Source organism: Astyanax mexicanus, chromosome 21 (assembly GCF_023375975.1).
Source record: "Astyanax mexicanus isolate ESR-SI-001 chromosome 21, AstMex3_surface, whole genome shotgun sequence".
Taxonomy (NCBI): Eukaryota; Metazoa; Chordata; class Actinopteri; order Characiformes; family Acestrorhamphidae; genus Astyanax; species Astyanax mexicanus.
The window spans coordinates 29597993-29612477 of NC_064428.1; the positions used below are offsets into that span (position 1 = coordinate 29597993).

At 39.5% G+C, this 14485-nt stretch overlaps 1 protein-coding gene across 1 annotated transcript; it reads left to right on the plus strand.

Annotated features, from left to right (window-relative positions):
- Nucleotides 1–1427: 1427 nt before the first annotated feature.
- Nucleotides 1428–13756, plus strand: znf654 (zinc finger protein 654). The gene is made up of 9 exons (XM_007246694.4): nucleotides 1428–1594; nucleotides 3225–3370; nucleotides 3934–4015; nucleotides 4255–4390; nucleotides 4519–4721; nucleotides 4917–5053; nucleotides 6128–6269; nucleotides 6587–10823; nucleotides 12435–13756. Exons 1-9 carry the CDS (start codon nucleotides 1469–1471, stop codon nucleotides 12443–12445), a joined length of 5220 nt encoding a protein of 1739 aa, XP_007246756.3. The 5' UTR covers nucleotides 1428–1468; the 3' UTR covers nucleotides 12446–13756.
- The last annotated feature ends 729 nt before the right edge of the window (nucleotides 13757–14485 follow it).

Here is a 14485-nt window from a genome sequence, read left to right on the forward strand (position 1 = left end):
CCAAATGTAAAATTTACTGATGATCCGACAGTGATGGTTTGGAGAGTCATGTCATCTGCTGGTGTTGATCCACTGTGTTTTATTATCAAGTCTAAAGTCAGTGTAGTTTTGTTTTCCCAGAAAATCTTACAGCACTTCAACTTTTATGGAGATGCGGATTTCATTTTCCAGCAGGATTCTGCACACTGCCCACATCAAGAATAAAAGAAATACATGCTTAAAATCAGAGGTGGAAAAAGTACTGAAAAATTGTAATTGAGTAAAATTACCTTTACTTTGCTAAAATTGTACTCAAGTAAAAGTAAAAGTACCCATCTAAAAATCTACTTGAGTAAAAGTAAAAAGTACTCAATTTAAAATGTACTTTGAGTTACACAGTTACATTTAATTGTAAAAATGTAAAAAATGTAAAATAATAAATTAAATTGTTTTTAATAAACTATTATTCCACATAATAATTTGGACCATTCATGCAGTTTTTGTTCAGATCACCCCATAAAACATTTTCAAGAACAAGTGGCATAGGTTTCTATCATCCATTTTTTTCTTTACTGTTAAAAGGTTATGGTCATTAAGGTGACTATAAACTGTAATTTTATAGTTTACAGTTCATTATTATTTTTTAACTTACCATTGTTATGCTTTAACTGCTATTTACATGTTTTTTTTTAACATTTAAGCAGATTGTTTAATGATAAAAAATACTTACCACCACATGCTTTCGCAGGTTTGATGAGGAAGTTTTGAAAGCTGACAGCTCTGTCCGGCGGGGCACATTTTGTATTGCATGAGGACGTTATTGCCTCGTTATTTCACTCGCAAGCATCCGTGCCAAAACAATTGTTTTTTTCCCCCTATCATTTTATTTTTTCCTCAGTAATTGGGAGTTTTCCAATGTAGCAAAGTAAATTACTTGTGTCAAAATGTAACGTACTTGAATAAAAGTAAAATTACCTATTTTAAAAACTACTTTGGAAATGACAAATTACTCATAAAATCTACTCAATTACAGTAACTTGAGTAAATGTGATGAATTACTTTCCACCTAATATATGAGTTTCACATTTTGAACTGAATAACTTCAGTTATCTTAAATTACATATTATTTTGAGGTGCACTAATGTGTGTATATACAGACAGTTAGATAAACAACAAACTCAAGAAAGTATATGCGTTGCAGACTATTAATATAACTGGTCTGGGCATGTTTGTTCAAGCGTTCAGGAGAAATTACAAGAAAAAGAAAGTTAAAGTCCAGCGTTTGGCAAATCAAACTGAAAGAAAGGGACTACATGTGAGCTGCGGGGTGATTGACACGAGCGGCGGACCAATAGCAGAGCAGGATCCCGGGGTTCGGGGGTGACTGGCAGGCCGAGCGTCCAATCGGCGGGCGCGGGAGGCGGGCCGGGGTCGGGCTGGTTGTAGAGGTTTGCGGTGTGTGTTGTACGCGCTGGGGTAGAGAAGAAGTATGGCGGAAGAGGAGAGTGAAGTGGAGTTAGACAGGTTTAAGAGGGAGCTGCGGGGTTTGGTGAGCGGCGGTGCGGGCGAGGAACGCGGGCTGCGGAGCGGGAGCTTCTGCACCAGGTTTTGCGAGGTGAGCCGGGGAGCCGCGGGCTGAGCGGAGCCGCTGACGGGCGCTAGCATTCTGGGTAGCTGGCTGGGTAACTAGCTTAGCTAGGCTGTCAGAGTCCCCCTCCCGTCCCCTCCCCCAGTGTCGGAGCTCGGCCACTTTTAGCAGACTGTACCGCTGCTGTGGAACTCCGAGAGATCCCCGAGTGCGTGTTAATGTCGAAAAAACGCCCGTATCTGCCGAAACTAGTGATTTATTACACGGTTTACAGGCTAACTGGTTATTTATTAGCTAGTTAGCTAACCTAGCTCGGTTAGCCGTTTGCTAGGTTAGCCTTTAGCTAGCTAGCTTTGCTTACATTCCAAAACAACACACTGATTGTCAGCCTGCCAGGCTGAGTTCAACTCCAGCTAACATTAGCTCATTAGCTTAGCTAGCGTTAGCTTACTCTAATTGGCAGCTAAGATCAGCTGTTGGAAAGTTGGACGCGTTTCTGTGCGGTTATAGCGATAATTCTCTGCCACCCCAGCCTCCACAACAGCTCTTTGTTGAACGCTGACCTGCTTGAGTTGGATTTATCGCGAAAGACCCTGCTGAACTTGGTTAAAACTAATAAAAACTCGCCGTAATTAGCTAACTAGCTAGATAAGTTAGTGTTAAAGTGTTCAGCACTGTGTTTTAGCAGTAGTCACTGCTAGGGCCGCGCGATATGGCCTTAAAATAATATCACGATATTTAAGGGTGTCATGACATGAATTTCTTTCCCCCAATAAATCAAAACAACCAAAGGTGTCAAAACTGTTCACCACATTACAAGAACTAGTGCACCTCAAAAAAATTGAATATCATTAATAAGTGTCTTTATTTCAGTATTCAGTTCACAAATGTAAACCTCAAAAATCAGTGTCTCAGAAAATTAGAATATTATATAAGACCAGTTGGTACTTTTGACAGTGTGGGCAGTGTGCCAAGTCCTGCTGGAAAATGAAGTCCGCATCTCCATTAAAGTCATTAAAGTCAGTGCAGTGTTTTAACAAAATAAAGTAAACTTTTTGTGATATTCTAATTTGTTGAGATGCACTAGATACTGAGTTTTAAAAATGCTTCTGTATAAGTTGAAGTTTCAACTCAAGGTTTTTAATGCTACACCAGTAAAAGTGTAAAACTATTTAAAGTGTAAAAATATTGTAAAATAGGGGAAACATGTAATTAAGCTTAGGCCTTGTCACAGGGTCCTATAGTTCCCCCACATTTTATAAAAGCCATAATGACTATAATGTTATATTAAGATGTTAATAAATTTGGGATGCACTAGTCTTCCAGTGTCAGCTGAATATATGTTAATTGAAAATGAATGTATTTTAGTACAATGTAAATATATTAAAGAAGCTTAGTTGGCCATTTGGCTCAAGTTCTTCTGAGTCTCTACATGGATAATTTTCATGGGTTGGGCAATATATCAATATTTCATTTAGGGGTAAACTATTGTGGGAATTCTGGGCCAATGCTAATATCAAGGCTTGTCACAATAATTACATTATTGAATTATTGTGCAATGAATGGATATGACCTCATTAATATTTGATATATATGATATCGTCTGTCATGCAATGACCAATGCTTCAATAACTGTGACTCCCTCTTTTGCTTGTAGTTGGTTGAGGACCACACAAGCCGCTGGCAGGTGCCCCTGCCGCAGCTGCAGGTTCTGAGAAGTGCCCTGTGCGCATTCGTCCAAGGTGCTGCTTCTTTTCCCTCGGATTGTGAGCATGTGCGCTACACCCTGAGCAGTCTCGCCCTGTGAGTATAACCTACTGCCATAATCTGATTTCAAAAATAGATGTTTTGCATTCAGAGAACATATTATCGATATCTTGATATAGAAATTAGTAGGAATCACAGAAGGTCAAAAAAACTCCCTGCTGCCAGGTGATGCTTTGAATAGAATTACTGGGCCTTGAACTTGTAACCAAAATAACATAAGCGTAAATGTATCAGTTCCTTATGTATTAGAAAATCACTTCATTTTGGTTAATGTTCTAATTTTGGCCATTTTCTGTATATTTACAATATTTTACCATCACAGTACTCAGTGGCTTGAATTCATTGACCTGAATGAATGTAAAGTCATTATACTAGCCGATGCTCATAAACTTGAGCTCTTCTAATCTTTTCTTAGGAAGCTATTCATTTTATCACCTAGCAAAATTGCGGCTTCTGCAAGGATTTGGTTCTGTTATGTTTGATTATCATCTTGTGAGTTCTATTGACTTTAACAATACTGTGTTCTTTGGTCATTGGTTGTAAAGCTTTAAAAGCTTTAATTTAATAATAGAAAAATAATTGATTTTACAATTTTGCAGGAGTGTCTTCGAGCTGCTGCTGTTTTTTGGGAAAGATGAGTTCCCTGAGGACCCTTTAAAAGACATTCTGGACTCGTTTCAGGTAATTTCAACAAGTATTTTTTGCCTCAGTCTGTAGAGGCCTTTTATAACCTTATGTTAAAGGATATAGATAATAGATAGTAGACAGTGATTATAATGTTGTCTAGGTATAATTAGTACAGAATTTCTTTCCTCTAATCCATAAACAAATCTTATGTTTACATTGTGATGGTATATTTTCTCTTGCAGATGCACAACTTATGATCTGTATCTCATGATTATCATTTTCATTTTTGTCAGGAATGTCACTCAAGCCTGGTGAGGTACCAAAATGTGTACCTGCTCCAGGTTAGACAGATCATTAAAGATGGCGGACCCTGGGCAAGCTCGGTCCTTCATGGTATCTTAAAGGAATTGGAGCAGCCACAGGAGGAAGGTGGGTTCAAGTTTTTATAGCATTTTTTTTTGCTAATTTTATGCTGTTTATTAATCTAACAAATGTTAATAAATTATAAATAGCAGGTCTTCCAGCATATTGCTAATAAAGTTCTGTATGATTCACAGTGGACCGATACCTGAGCTCTGAGGTTTCTGTGTTCTTCGAGTTGCGAGTGCGATACCTGCTCGCCTGTGAACGAAATCAGGAGGCTTTGGCGTTGGCCCAGAGATGCAGCCAGCACCCGACTGCAGGCAAACACCTTTTCTTCAAGCAGGCCTACCTCTCCTGTCTCCGCAAGACCTCTCAGCAAGAACGCCTGTTCAAGGAGGTTAGTCTGACCTTGTCTGTGACCTTCATTGTTCATTTTTGTCTTTTTCTGTCATTACAAGGACTGTTTTGGATATGTATCTAATCTAGAACTACATATAAAAGTCAAAGCCGTGTCTATTTTAAGCAAAAACACATTTTATGTGGACATCCATAGAAAATCTGATGTGCTTACTGTTATGCTCTTATTCTAAAGATGGCAGAGGTTGACGCTAAGGATGCTGTGGAGATCCTCTGCATTGCAGAGAATGAGGAGAAGGATGAATTTGTTCTGGAACTGAGCAGAGGATTCCTCTCGCAACAACTCAGGAGTGGAGACATGTACTACCTTTGGTGAGTCCCAAGTTTCACAATCAAAAACATCTGGATTTAAAATAAATTATACAAGTGTGTGTGTATACATACAGTTTTATGTTGAAGTTTGGGTGTCTGTCTTCACATTACACAATTAATAATTACACATCATCTACTTAATTAAAACAAAACTTAATTAAAAACATAAATATCATTTATAATGATGAAAGTAAATAATAGACACTTTTATCAAGCTTTACATTTGCATAGTTTAACATATTAAAAGATGAAACATTAGCTATAAAATGTGGCAAAACATTTAGACACGCCTCATTTCACCAGCAAAATTAAGCAAACAGATATTGAATGTTCTTTCATGTGTGTTTAAATCATAGATATGTATGTGATTTCCTTTTATATACAGCTCTGGATAAAAATAAGAGACCACTTTAAAATTTTGCTTTTCTTTGATTTTACCAAATATAAAACCTCTGGAATATAATCAAGAGGAAGATGGATGATCACAAACCATCAAACCAAACTGAACTGAAATTTGCAGCAGGAGTGGCATAAAGTTATTCAAAAGCAGTGTGTAAGACTGGTGGAGGAAAACATAAAGCCAAGGTGCATGAAAACTGTGACTAAAAAACAGGGTTATTCCAACAAATATTGATTTCTGAACTCTTAAAACTTTATGAATATGAACTTGTTTTCTTTGCATAATTTATGATCTGAAAGATTTTTGTTATTTCAGGCATTTCTCATTTTCTGCAAATTAATGCTCTAGATGACAATATTTTTTATTTGGAAATTGGGAGAAATGTTGTCCGTAGTTTACACATTTACAACAATGTTCATTTGAATTCAACCATATACCTATAAATAGCAAAATCTTAGAAACTGATTCAGATTTTTTTTCCAGAACTCTGTATATGTGTGCCCTTTTTCCAGTCTTGGTATCTCTGTGATTAAAGTAGTTTGAAAGGGGACTACTTTTATGGTTTTGGAAAATAAATGCAAATTATGCATAGTCGTTATTTGTTATTAATTGTTGTGTAATTTTCTTAATTGTAGAAATGCATACTAATACTGCAATGTGGTGCTCCCCTTTAGGGACTTGGTCTTCATATGGTGTAAGCTGTATCTCCGAGTGAAGGCTTCCAAACAGGATTTCCTAAAAGAGTGCAAAGATATGATCCTGTCAGCTGCAAACATCAAGGCCATGTTTCCATTTATGAAAGTGATTTTGGAAGAGGTATGTTTATTAACATGTTTGTCCATCAAACTACACAATATTATAAATGGTATCTTTAGGAATTCTTATATCTCTGTTGTCCTGTGGGAGATCAAGAATGCTGCTCTGACCTGTGGGAGGTGTGTGCGTGAAGCTTTCAGCATTGAATGTGGATTAGATTTTTGCCAGAGTCACTTGTCTGTTCATATGGCCAATTCTAACCACACACTGCTGTGCTGTACTATAATAGACTACCCTGGAGCCCTCAATATGATGTAAACACGTCTGATTGCAGTGGCTTTCAAACTATTTTTTTATTTATTTAATCTTTCTTGCAGGAGTTGGGAAGAGACGGGCTGACCTTTTGCGTGGAGCTTTGTGCCCGAGCACTTCAAACTGACCTCAAGAACGATCCTGACACCAAATCTCTCATCTACAAAACCATTGCATACCTCCTTCCAAGCGACTTGGAGATATGCAGAGCCTGTGCCCTGCTTGTGTTTTTCTTGGAGCGCACCGTCGAGGCCTACAAGACCGTGTTTCTACTGTACACTCATCCTGATCAGGAGTACCACCTTGACAGCAGTCCTATTGGTAATCACGTTCGCTTTGAAGTCATTCGAATCCTCAAGAAGGGACTGTTCTTTGACCCTGAATTCTGGAACCTCCTCAACATCAAAACCAACTGTCTGAAGCTCATGAGCGACAGCGTGGCGAAGGCTGCCCTCTGTGAAATAATGGAGGAGGACAAGTGGGTTCCCAATTACTGTGCTAGAGGCCTGTGCAGGTGCCACACGGAACCAGAAAGGACTTTTATCAGATCGGTGGCAAAGCCTGTCAGCATGAACAGACAAGAATCGGAGGATGGAAGGGTAAGAACTTTTGATGATGAATCTTCTCAAGGTCTTCCGCCTAAGAAGAGAGGCAGAAAACCAGGGTCGCAAATCACAAAGGATCTTGATCCTTTTCCTGTGCGCCGTTCTTTCAGACAGTTGGATTTGGCACAGAACCATGCCAGGCAGTTGAACAGCAGACGCCAGAGATTACTTACTAGGCAGGAAGATATTAGGACCTTAAAACGAAGGGGGCGCAAACCTCGCTGGCTGCTGGAGGAGTTGGCTGCCCAGGCAGAAAACAGTGCCCCTAGGGAAGGCAAAAAACCAGGGCGGAAGCCAAAGCAGTTTAAAGACCTTGCGGTCGAAACGCCAGTCATAGAAATCACAATGGAATTGTCTTATCCTGATAATGAAGTTGATCTCCCTGCTGATGTTCAGTGTCGATCTATGGCGACGTCTCACACTTATGATGAATCTAATCTGAATCCATGTCGAGAAAGTCCTCCAAAGCTTTGTGTTGAGACTCCAAATTCTCACTGTCATGTACTCTTAGAGCCGTCTTCTCTCTCATGGAGAGAGAGGGCAATGTCCACAGAAGAGTCTTTCATCTTTCAAGCACAGGAAAGCGTCGTCTTTGTGAAGAAGTTCCACTCATATGCGAAAGTGCCTGAAGATGAGGAAATTTCAAGACTCTGTGCCCTGGGTGACAACGCAGAGGCATCTGGTCCGCCTGTTCTTGAAAAGGAAAGACCTTTGGAAGCCCCCACACCTTCAGAGAATCCACCAAAGTTAAACACTCTGGCTGAGAATAAACTTACCTCACTGACCCCTGCTGTAGCACAGGACACCTCTACACCTCTAGGGGGCATTGTTGATACAAATGAGCTGCCTGTTTTAGAGAAATATCCTTGCCAGGCATCCTTATCACTTACACCTGGTAAGGATGATGTGGGCATCCCAGATTACGTAGTGCATAATGGCACCAGTGGTCCTCCTGGAGATGAAACCACTAATACAATGGCCGACACTATGCCTACGCTCGAAAGTGCACTAGAAATAGCAGCTGACAAGTTTCATTCGTCTGATAACACACTTAACAAAGCCTCTGACAGTATTTGCCCAGTAAAAAGTGGGCTGGAAAATGCAACGAGTAATGTTTCATTCCCTGGAAATACACATGAATCACCAGTAAACACTACTCCTTCTAGTTTAAATGCACCTCAAATGAAGGCTGACACTATTCATACTCCTGAAAAACTAACTTATGGTAAAGAAAATGCCTCTTCTGATTCGAGACAAGTGGGATTGACCCTTGTTCCTAAAAATGTGTCTGAAATTCCAAGCAGCCCCAAGATACAGGAGAAGAAACCTCAAGAAACAGTATTGCACAAAGCCTGTGAGGCTAAGCACCTTCATACTATGACTCCTTCAGTAACTAGAGTGCGAAACAGTTCAGCCCCAGTGCGAAAACTTCAGCCTAAAGAACTTGTACACAAATGTAGGCTTTGCAATAAAGAATCTGCCAGCTTGGCAATTCTGACACATGCATTTTTGCATTATCGCCTTGAAAAACGATGCATGTTTTGTTTGGCTGACTCTGGTCTTGGTCGCCCACTTGGCCATTTCAAAAAGCACATCAAACATTTAAGAGATCCTGTTGCACATGTTGAGGAAAAGAAGTGTGAAGGTTCTGCTGAACCATCTGCGAAACCTGAAGTGACAGTCCAAGAAGCAGTGCCAAAGAAGGCAAGACCTGGACTTGCACAGATCAAGTCTAAACTGTTGATGAGACTGAATTTCAGAAGAGAGGCCACCACCCAAAAGGCAGAGAAAAGCACAGATGACCGAAGTCTGTTGAAGTTGGGTTTGACAAAAAAGCCTGCACCTGTACCAGAGCCTAAGAAGAGGGACAGTGAGGTGGATAGCGACGAGGAGGACGCTGCTGAGAAGAAGATAATCTATTTGACCAGGGGTTTGGTTAAAAACTCTAGGTCTAAATCCAAGTTGAAGGCAAGGTTTCTTAGGAAGAGACTAGCTAGAAAAGCAAAGACTGGAACATCAATGGCAGAGAGAGATGTTTCAGTACCTAGGGATGGCTCTGCCGACAGGCATAATGGAGTTATTTGTAAAAAACAAAAGATACACAAGATGAAGCAAGATCAGGGTGAGAGCAATCATGTAAATGAGAAAAATGTATTGGTTTCAACTAAACGGGAATGCAAAGAGCCAAAGACTGAAAGGGTGCCATCCGAGGAGAAAGTTGAAAAGAAGGAAGCTAAACATGATGAAAATACCAAGCGGGACAAGACGTTAGTTAGTGCTACTGCAGAGGAAAAGAAGAGCTTGAATACATCACAGTCGGAAGCTAAAAGGAAGATTAAAAAGTTGCATAAGTCTGGAATAGAAAAGAAAAAGAGCAAATTAGCAGACCAGAAAGAGAACAAGGAAAAGACAGAGGATGCCGACCGGAAGGAGCACGTTGTCCAGAAAAAGGACTCTAACCAGAAAGAGCATGCTAAACAAAAAGATAACTCCAACCAGAAAAAGGATGCTAAAACAATGAAGAAAAGAAAGTTAAACATTGTGAAAAGTGATGAAAAACAGAATAAAACAAATCATACAGATAAACCCGCTGAAAACCAGAAAATTGAAGCTGCTGAAGCTGTTGAAGCCATTGAAGCCGTTGTAAAAGACCTAACAAAAGAGGAAAACAGGACGCAGGTAGAATCAATCGAGATCTACCAATCAGTGCACACAAACAAGAAACAAGTAAAAGCACCTGCAATAGTCAATTGCCCCAGGGAACCTTGCACGTTCCACGGAAGGGCAGGTCCTGTTCTCTCGCACGTTCTCATCCACCACCCTGGTGACCTGAAAGCACTGGAGTTCTTCTACAACTATGCCAAGCAAAAGTGTATTTTCTGCAACAGAAGGATCTGGACCTCTCAGCACTTTTTCAATCACGTTGTTTGCCATCGCGGTAACCTCAAGCACCCGTGCTACGACATAGATTGCAAGCAGAGGTTCAAAACAAGACTGGACCTTGCCGACCACATGATAAAAGATCACAATCCACTGAAGGCAGTTTGCAGCTTCACTGGATGCACCATGCAATTTAACGACCCCAAGACCTTGTACAGTCACGAGAGAGAGCATTACAAAGGGATCTGGGAAATGCCTCTGACCAAAAACGATGTGCCTCCTGACAAAACTGAAGATCAGTCAAGCTGTCCACCAGAGGCAAGCCCAAAGACTAGCTCTGAGGGCCTTGAGATTTGTGCCGCAAATCCAGAAATGCAACCGCTCAAAGGTACGGAACAGGACAGGATCGCCGCACCTGCTAATGTGGAGGAGGAAATGCCTTTGACCTTAAATAAAGGTTCAGTCAGCTATACCAAGAATCTCAAGCTTGTCAATGGTCACAGTGACCATGAACAAGGATCTCCGGTTAAACCTCCTGCACAGCCTCAAAAAGATCAAGAGGCTGAAAACAAGGCGGTAGGCATCAAGCCCTTCGTCCGCCCTCCTCCCTCAGCTTACCTGGACGAACTGTTTATCAGCATGCCCAAACGCTGGAAGGGGCCCCAGGTGAGCTACAGGGGATCCCTTGAAAATGTGGAACCCTCCATCAAGAGGCAGGCCTGTCCCCGGTGCTCTGCGTCCTTCAACAGCGAGGAAGAGCTGCAGGGGCACAGAGAGAAGTGCACGTCCCTCTTTGGCTTTGATTCAGATGATGAAGGTAAGCATGTTTAGATGTTTGTGTACTGCTTATGTAACCTGCTCATCTGGGGAATCTCTTATATTAGAACCAATAAGTGTTCATAGGTTATAGCCTCTTTTCAAAGTCCAGGCTGTTCTGTTTCTAAGAGGGAATGGTGTCTTTCTGAGTTTGTTGTATTCTAAATCAGGACCAGGACCATGAAGTTCACAGCATTTGGTAAAAATTTAAGCAACAGTTACTGTTGCCTGATGTGCCTGGTCTTATTTTCCGATTTTACTGACTTTGCAAGTTTTTAAACTAGTTCCGTGCCTCGTCCCACATTGCTGCCTCGTTATTAGAACACTGACTACGAGCCTAATGCTACCAGACTTTTAACATGGCTAATACAGTGTTGGTTCATTGTCTATGGGTCTTATCCAACATCGCTACCGCCAAGTTAGCCTGTTGACCATGGCTCTTCTGCAGCATAGTGACACCCATGTTAACATCTGTCTATCAGCAGATCCATACGCCATTTAATTCCACCTGCTAAACGGTCTTGTGACCCTAAATATGGAGAGCTATTTCTGCTAAGAAAAACTGTGCTCAGCCTGGTTTGTACATTTTTGGTGTCAAATCATCATGTCTGTTTTTAAAATCTACCTGATCGGATACCCTCCATGCTTAGAACTGTTTGGTCCTACATTTTACCATTTCCAGAGTTCTTGTTAAGCATGCAAGTACCTAATATATAACATCATCCATTAACCTCCATTAAAGTAAATCAGTTGAGTTGCTGAACAACTGAACAAATTCACATAGGGGTCAATTTCCAGACAAGGACTAATCCTAGTCCTGGAATAAATTTTCTCTTCAGTGAAAAATCTCTATTCAGTGTGTTGTGTAGCCTAGGATCAACATTAATCCCTGTCTGGAACTGTGTTTTACTGTATTTCAGTTTGTTTTGGTTGTTGCACTTACTCGTGATCAAGTTGACATCAAACTTTGTAAGGTGTTACTGCCCTCTGCTGGGCTGGAATACTCTTGCAAGAGTATCTTTAGAAGCACATTCCTGGGACTGAGAGAAAAAATGTTTTCAAAAAATAAGGCTTAGGTTTAAACTGTACTTATTGATTGGATATAAATATGTTGCTTATAATCATTGCTCCAGTGCATTGATTTAAAAAAACAATTTTGGACATTTGTGTTTTTGTGTGTATAATTATATATACTGCTATCCTATCAAGTAAAAAGTGTGAATCACATTGCATGTAAACAAATCCAAATTTTTTATGGGCCAATACTGTCTAAATCTACCGTAAGTGTTTCTTAATCTAATCCCATGTGCCTACTTGAAGGAGCCATGTTTTTGCTCCATCAGAGTAGGGCTACTTTCAGATTTCCAGACTAAAGTGACTCAAATCTGATTGTATTTTCTCAAGTTTGTGTCAAAACTTTGTTCAGATTACTGACAAACTCAGGTGTTCTGCAGAAATCGGATTATGAAGTGCATGTGAACTCCTTTACTGATGTGAGCCACTGAATCAAATTCAATGAAATGAATGTGATAAAGACACTTGATTGAAGTTATTCACCTAATCCAAGGCCAGTTTTTCCAAAGTGACTCATTCTCGCTTTGTCTCCTCACAGGTGCCTTTTGAAGAAGCTGCACTTTCCTCTCAGAGTGGTGGTCAAAGCAACAGAGCCCAATTCTGAAGAATGTGAGCATAGGAGACCCTGTCTTGAAAGTACTCTTATTTGGAGCTTTTAGGTGTTATAAACAAAACACAACTTATATTTTATGATCTGAACTCTTCCTTAAACCTTTTTTTTTTTATTATTATTATTAACCAAGCGTGTGATCCATGGACTTGGATGAATGATGAAGTTCTGAAGTAATAAATCTGAAGTGATTTGATGATATGAACTTTAGCAGCTGGACCCAACATTCAATACCACAGATTAACATCGGAATTGACTGAAGCGTCTGGTTATTAATTTGCTTGCCATGCAAATGTTGATGTATTTAAAAGAAAAGAAGAAGAAGGATATTATTTCAAGTTTGAATTTCAGGAGGATGCTTTAGGTCATGGTTGTATGGTAAAATTTGCTCGTTGATCTTAAACAGAGGGATTTATTGCTCAAGTTTTTTCCTCATCTGGTCTGCTTTTGCTACGTTTTGTCTAATGACAAGATAAAGCCAGACTACTCAGTGCCAAGATGGTCATCAGGATTCTGCCTCAACCTGTTCAAAATGACTTTTGGCGCAAGATTGTGCAAGTAATAAACTCTATATTACTGGCTGTGCAAGTCAAAATAGGGTCCGGCACATTCAGAAGAGCCGGCTTAACTATTTGTGGACTCTGTGAATAGTTAATCTTTCCTCATCAACTAATTTTCACCAACTCTTGCTCTTGAACATTGATGTGTTGCATTCATTGAACTCTAATGAGCAGATGTGATGCTCGAGATTTGATAAATATCAATCATATTTATCCTCTTTTTTTTGCCTTTTGTATCCTACTGGTTTTGGCTATGTAGGTGCATGGATGCAGGAACCAGGCCTGGTTCTTGGAGGAGACTGAAAGGACAGAACAGAATGCCATATGACATAGTATTTATGGAAAAATATGAATCTAGATGGGGTATAACCAACCAACACAGCCAAGCTGTTTTTTTTTTGTCTTCAACCTTCAAGTTTAATGTTTCTCTTAAACAGAAACTTCTTAAAATGTTATGGGTAATGTTACATACTTTTCTAATGAACTTCTCTTCAAATTCAAGAGAAGAAACCCCTATGTCTCAAAGGAGGCATGTATAAGCTGTTCTACATAGGAGCAGAGACTTGCTTATTTAATTTATTTTTCTTTTTTGTATCTTATGTAAATGTTTGAATGGTATATAATTGGGATGGGTTTATATATCAAGAGTTCTTTTGTTCTAAAAAAAAATAAAATGCATATATGAAATCAGAGTGGTGTTTTAATATATGAGTGTCAAATGTAAGCATTTACTAGGCAATGTTTGCCATATAGGTTTTAGGCATCTCTTGAAATGCTCATTTTATAGACTTTTTATAGAGTTCTGCCAGGATCTTAGGGAAGGTTTCCTGGACTATATTTTCCTTTGAATGGAAATTGCCATTCATAATGCTTTGTATCCATATGGATTATCCAGATTGATTTTGATAGTGTGAACAGCGAGAAACCACATTATTATTATTATTTTTTTCTTTGAAATGGACCCACATCACATTTAAAGGTGGCTTAAATGTGATTACAATCAGATTTGTACAGATGCACCTCAGTCTGGATGCTCTGGACGCCTAAATTCGATTTTAGTGTGTCCTTTGCATCAATCAGAACCCGAGAAAAAACATTCCACCAAATCTATTTTTTAGGAAACTTAGGACAAAAACATAAGACAGTTGTTAGGCTGTTTAAAAATGTTTAGTGGTTTAAGGGCATAGTTTTCATACAGTTAAGCAGAAAAGCCAAATGAATTCCTAATTTGAAGTTATGAAAATATTGATTGAAAAGACTAAAAATATAGCCATATATAGCTGCATTAAACCCAATACAAACCAATAGTACAAATGAAATCAGTAAATTTTGCATTTCATTTTGAAATCAAGGGCACAGAGTCTGGAGGAAGAGTAGAGAGAAACACAGTCCAACCTACTTGAGGTCTAGTGTGAAGTT

Coding starts and splice junctions, on each gene's coding strand:
- znf654 (XM_007246694.4), top strand. CDS start 1,469: ATGGCGGAAGAGGAGAGTGAAGTGGAGTTAGACAGGTTTAAGAGGGAG. Junction 3,371..3,933: donor ACCCTGAGCAGTCTCGCCCT/GTGAGTATAACC, acceptor ACAATTTTGCAG/GAGTGTCTTCGAGCTGCTGC. Junction 4,016..4,254: donor ACATTCTGGACTCGTTTCAG/GTAATTTCAACA, acceptor CATTTTTGTCAG/GAATGTCACTCAAGCCTGGT.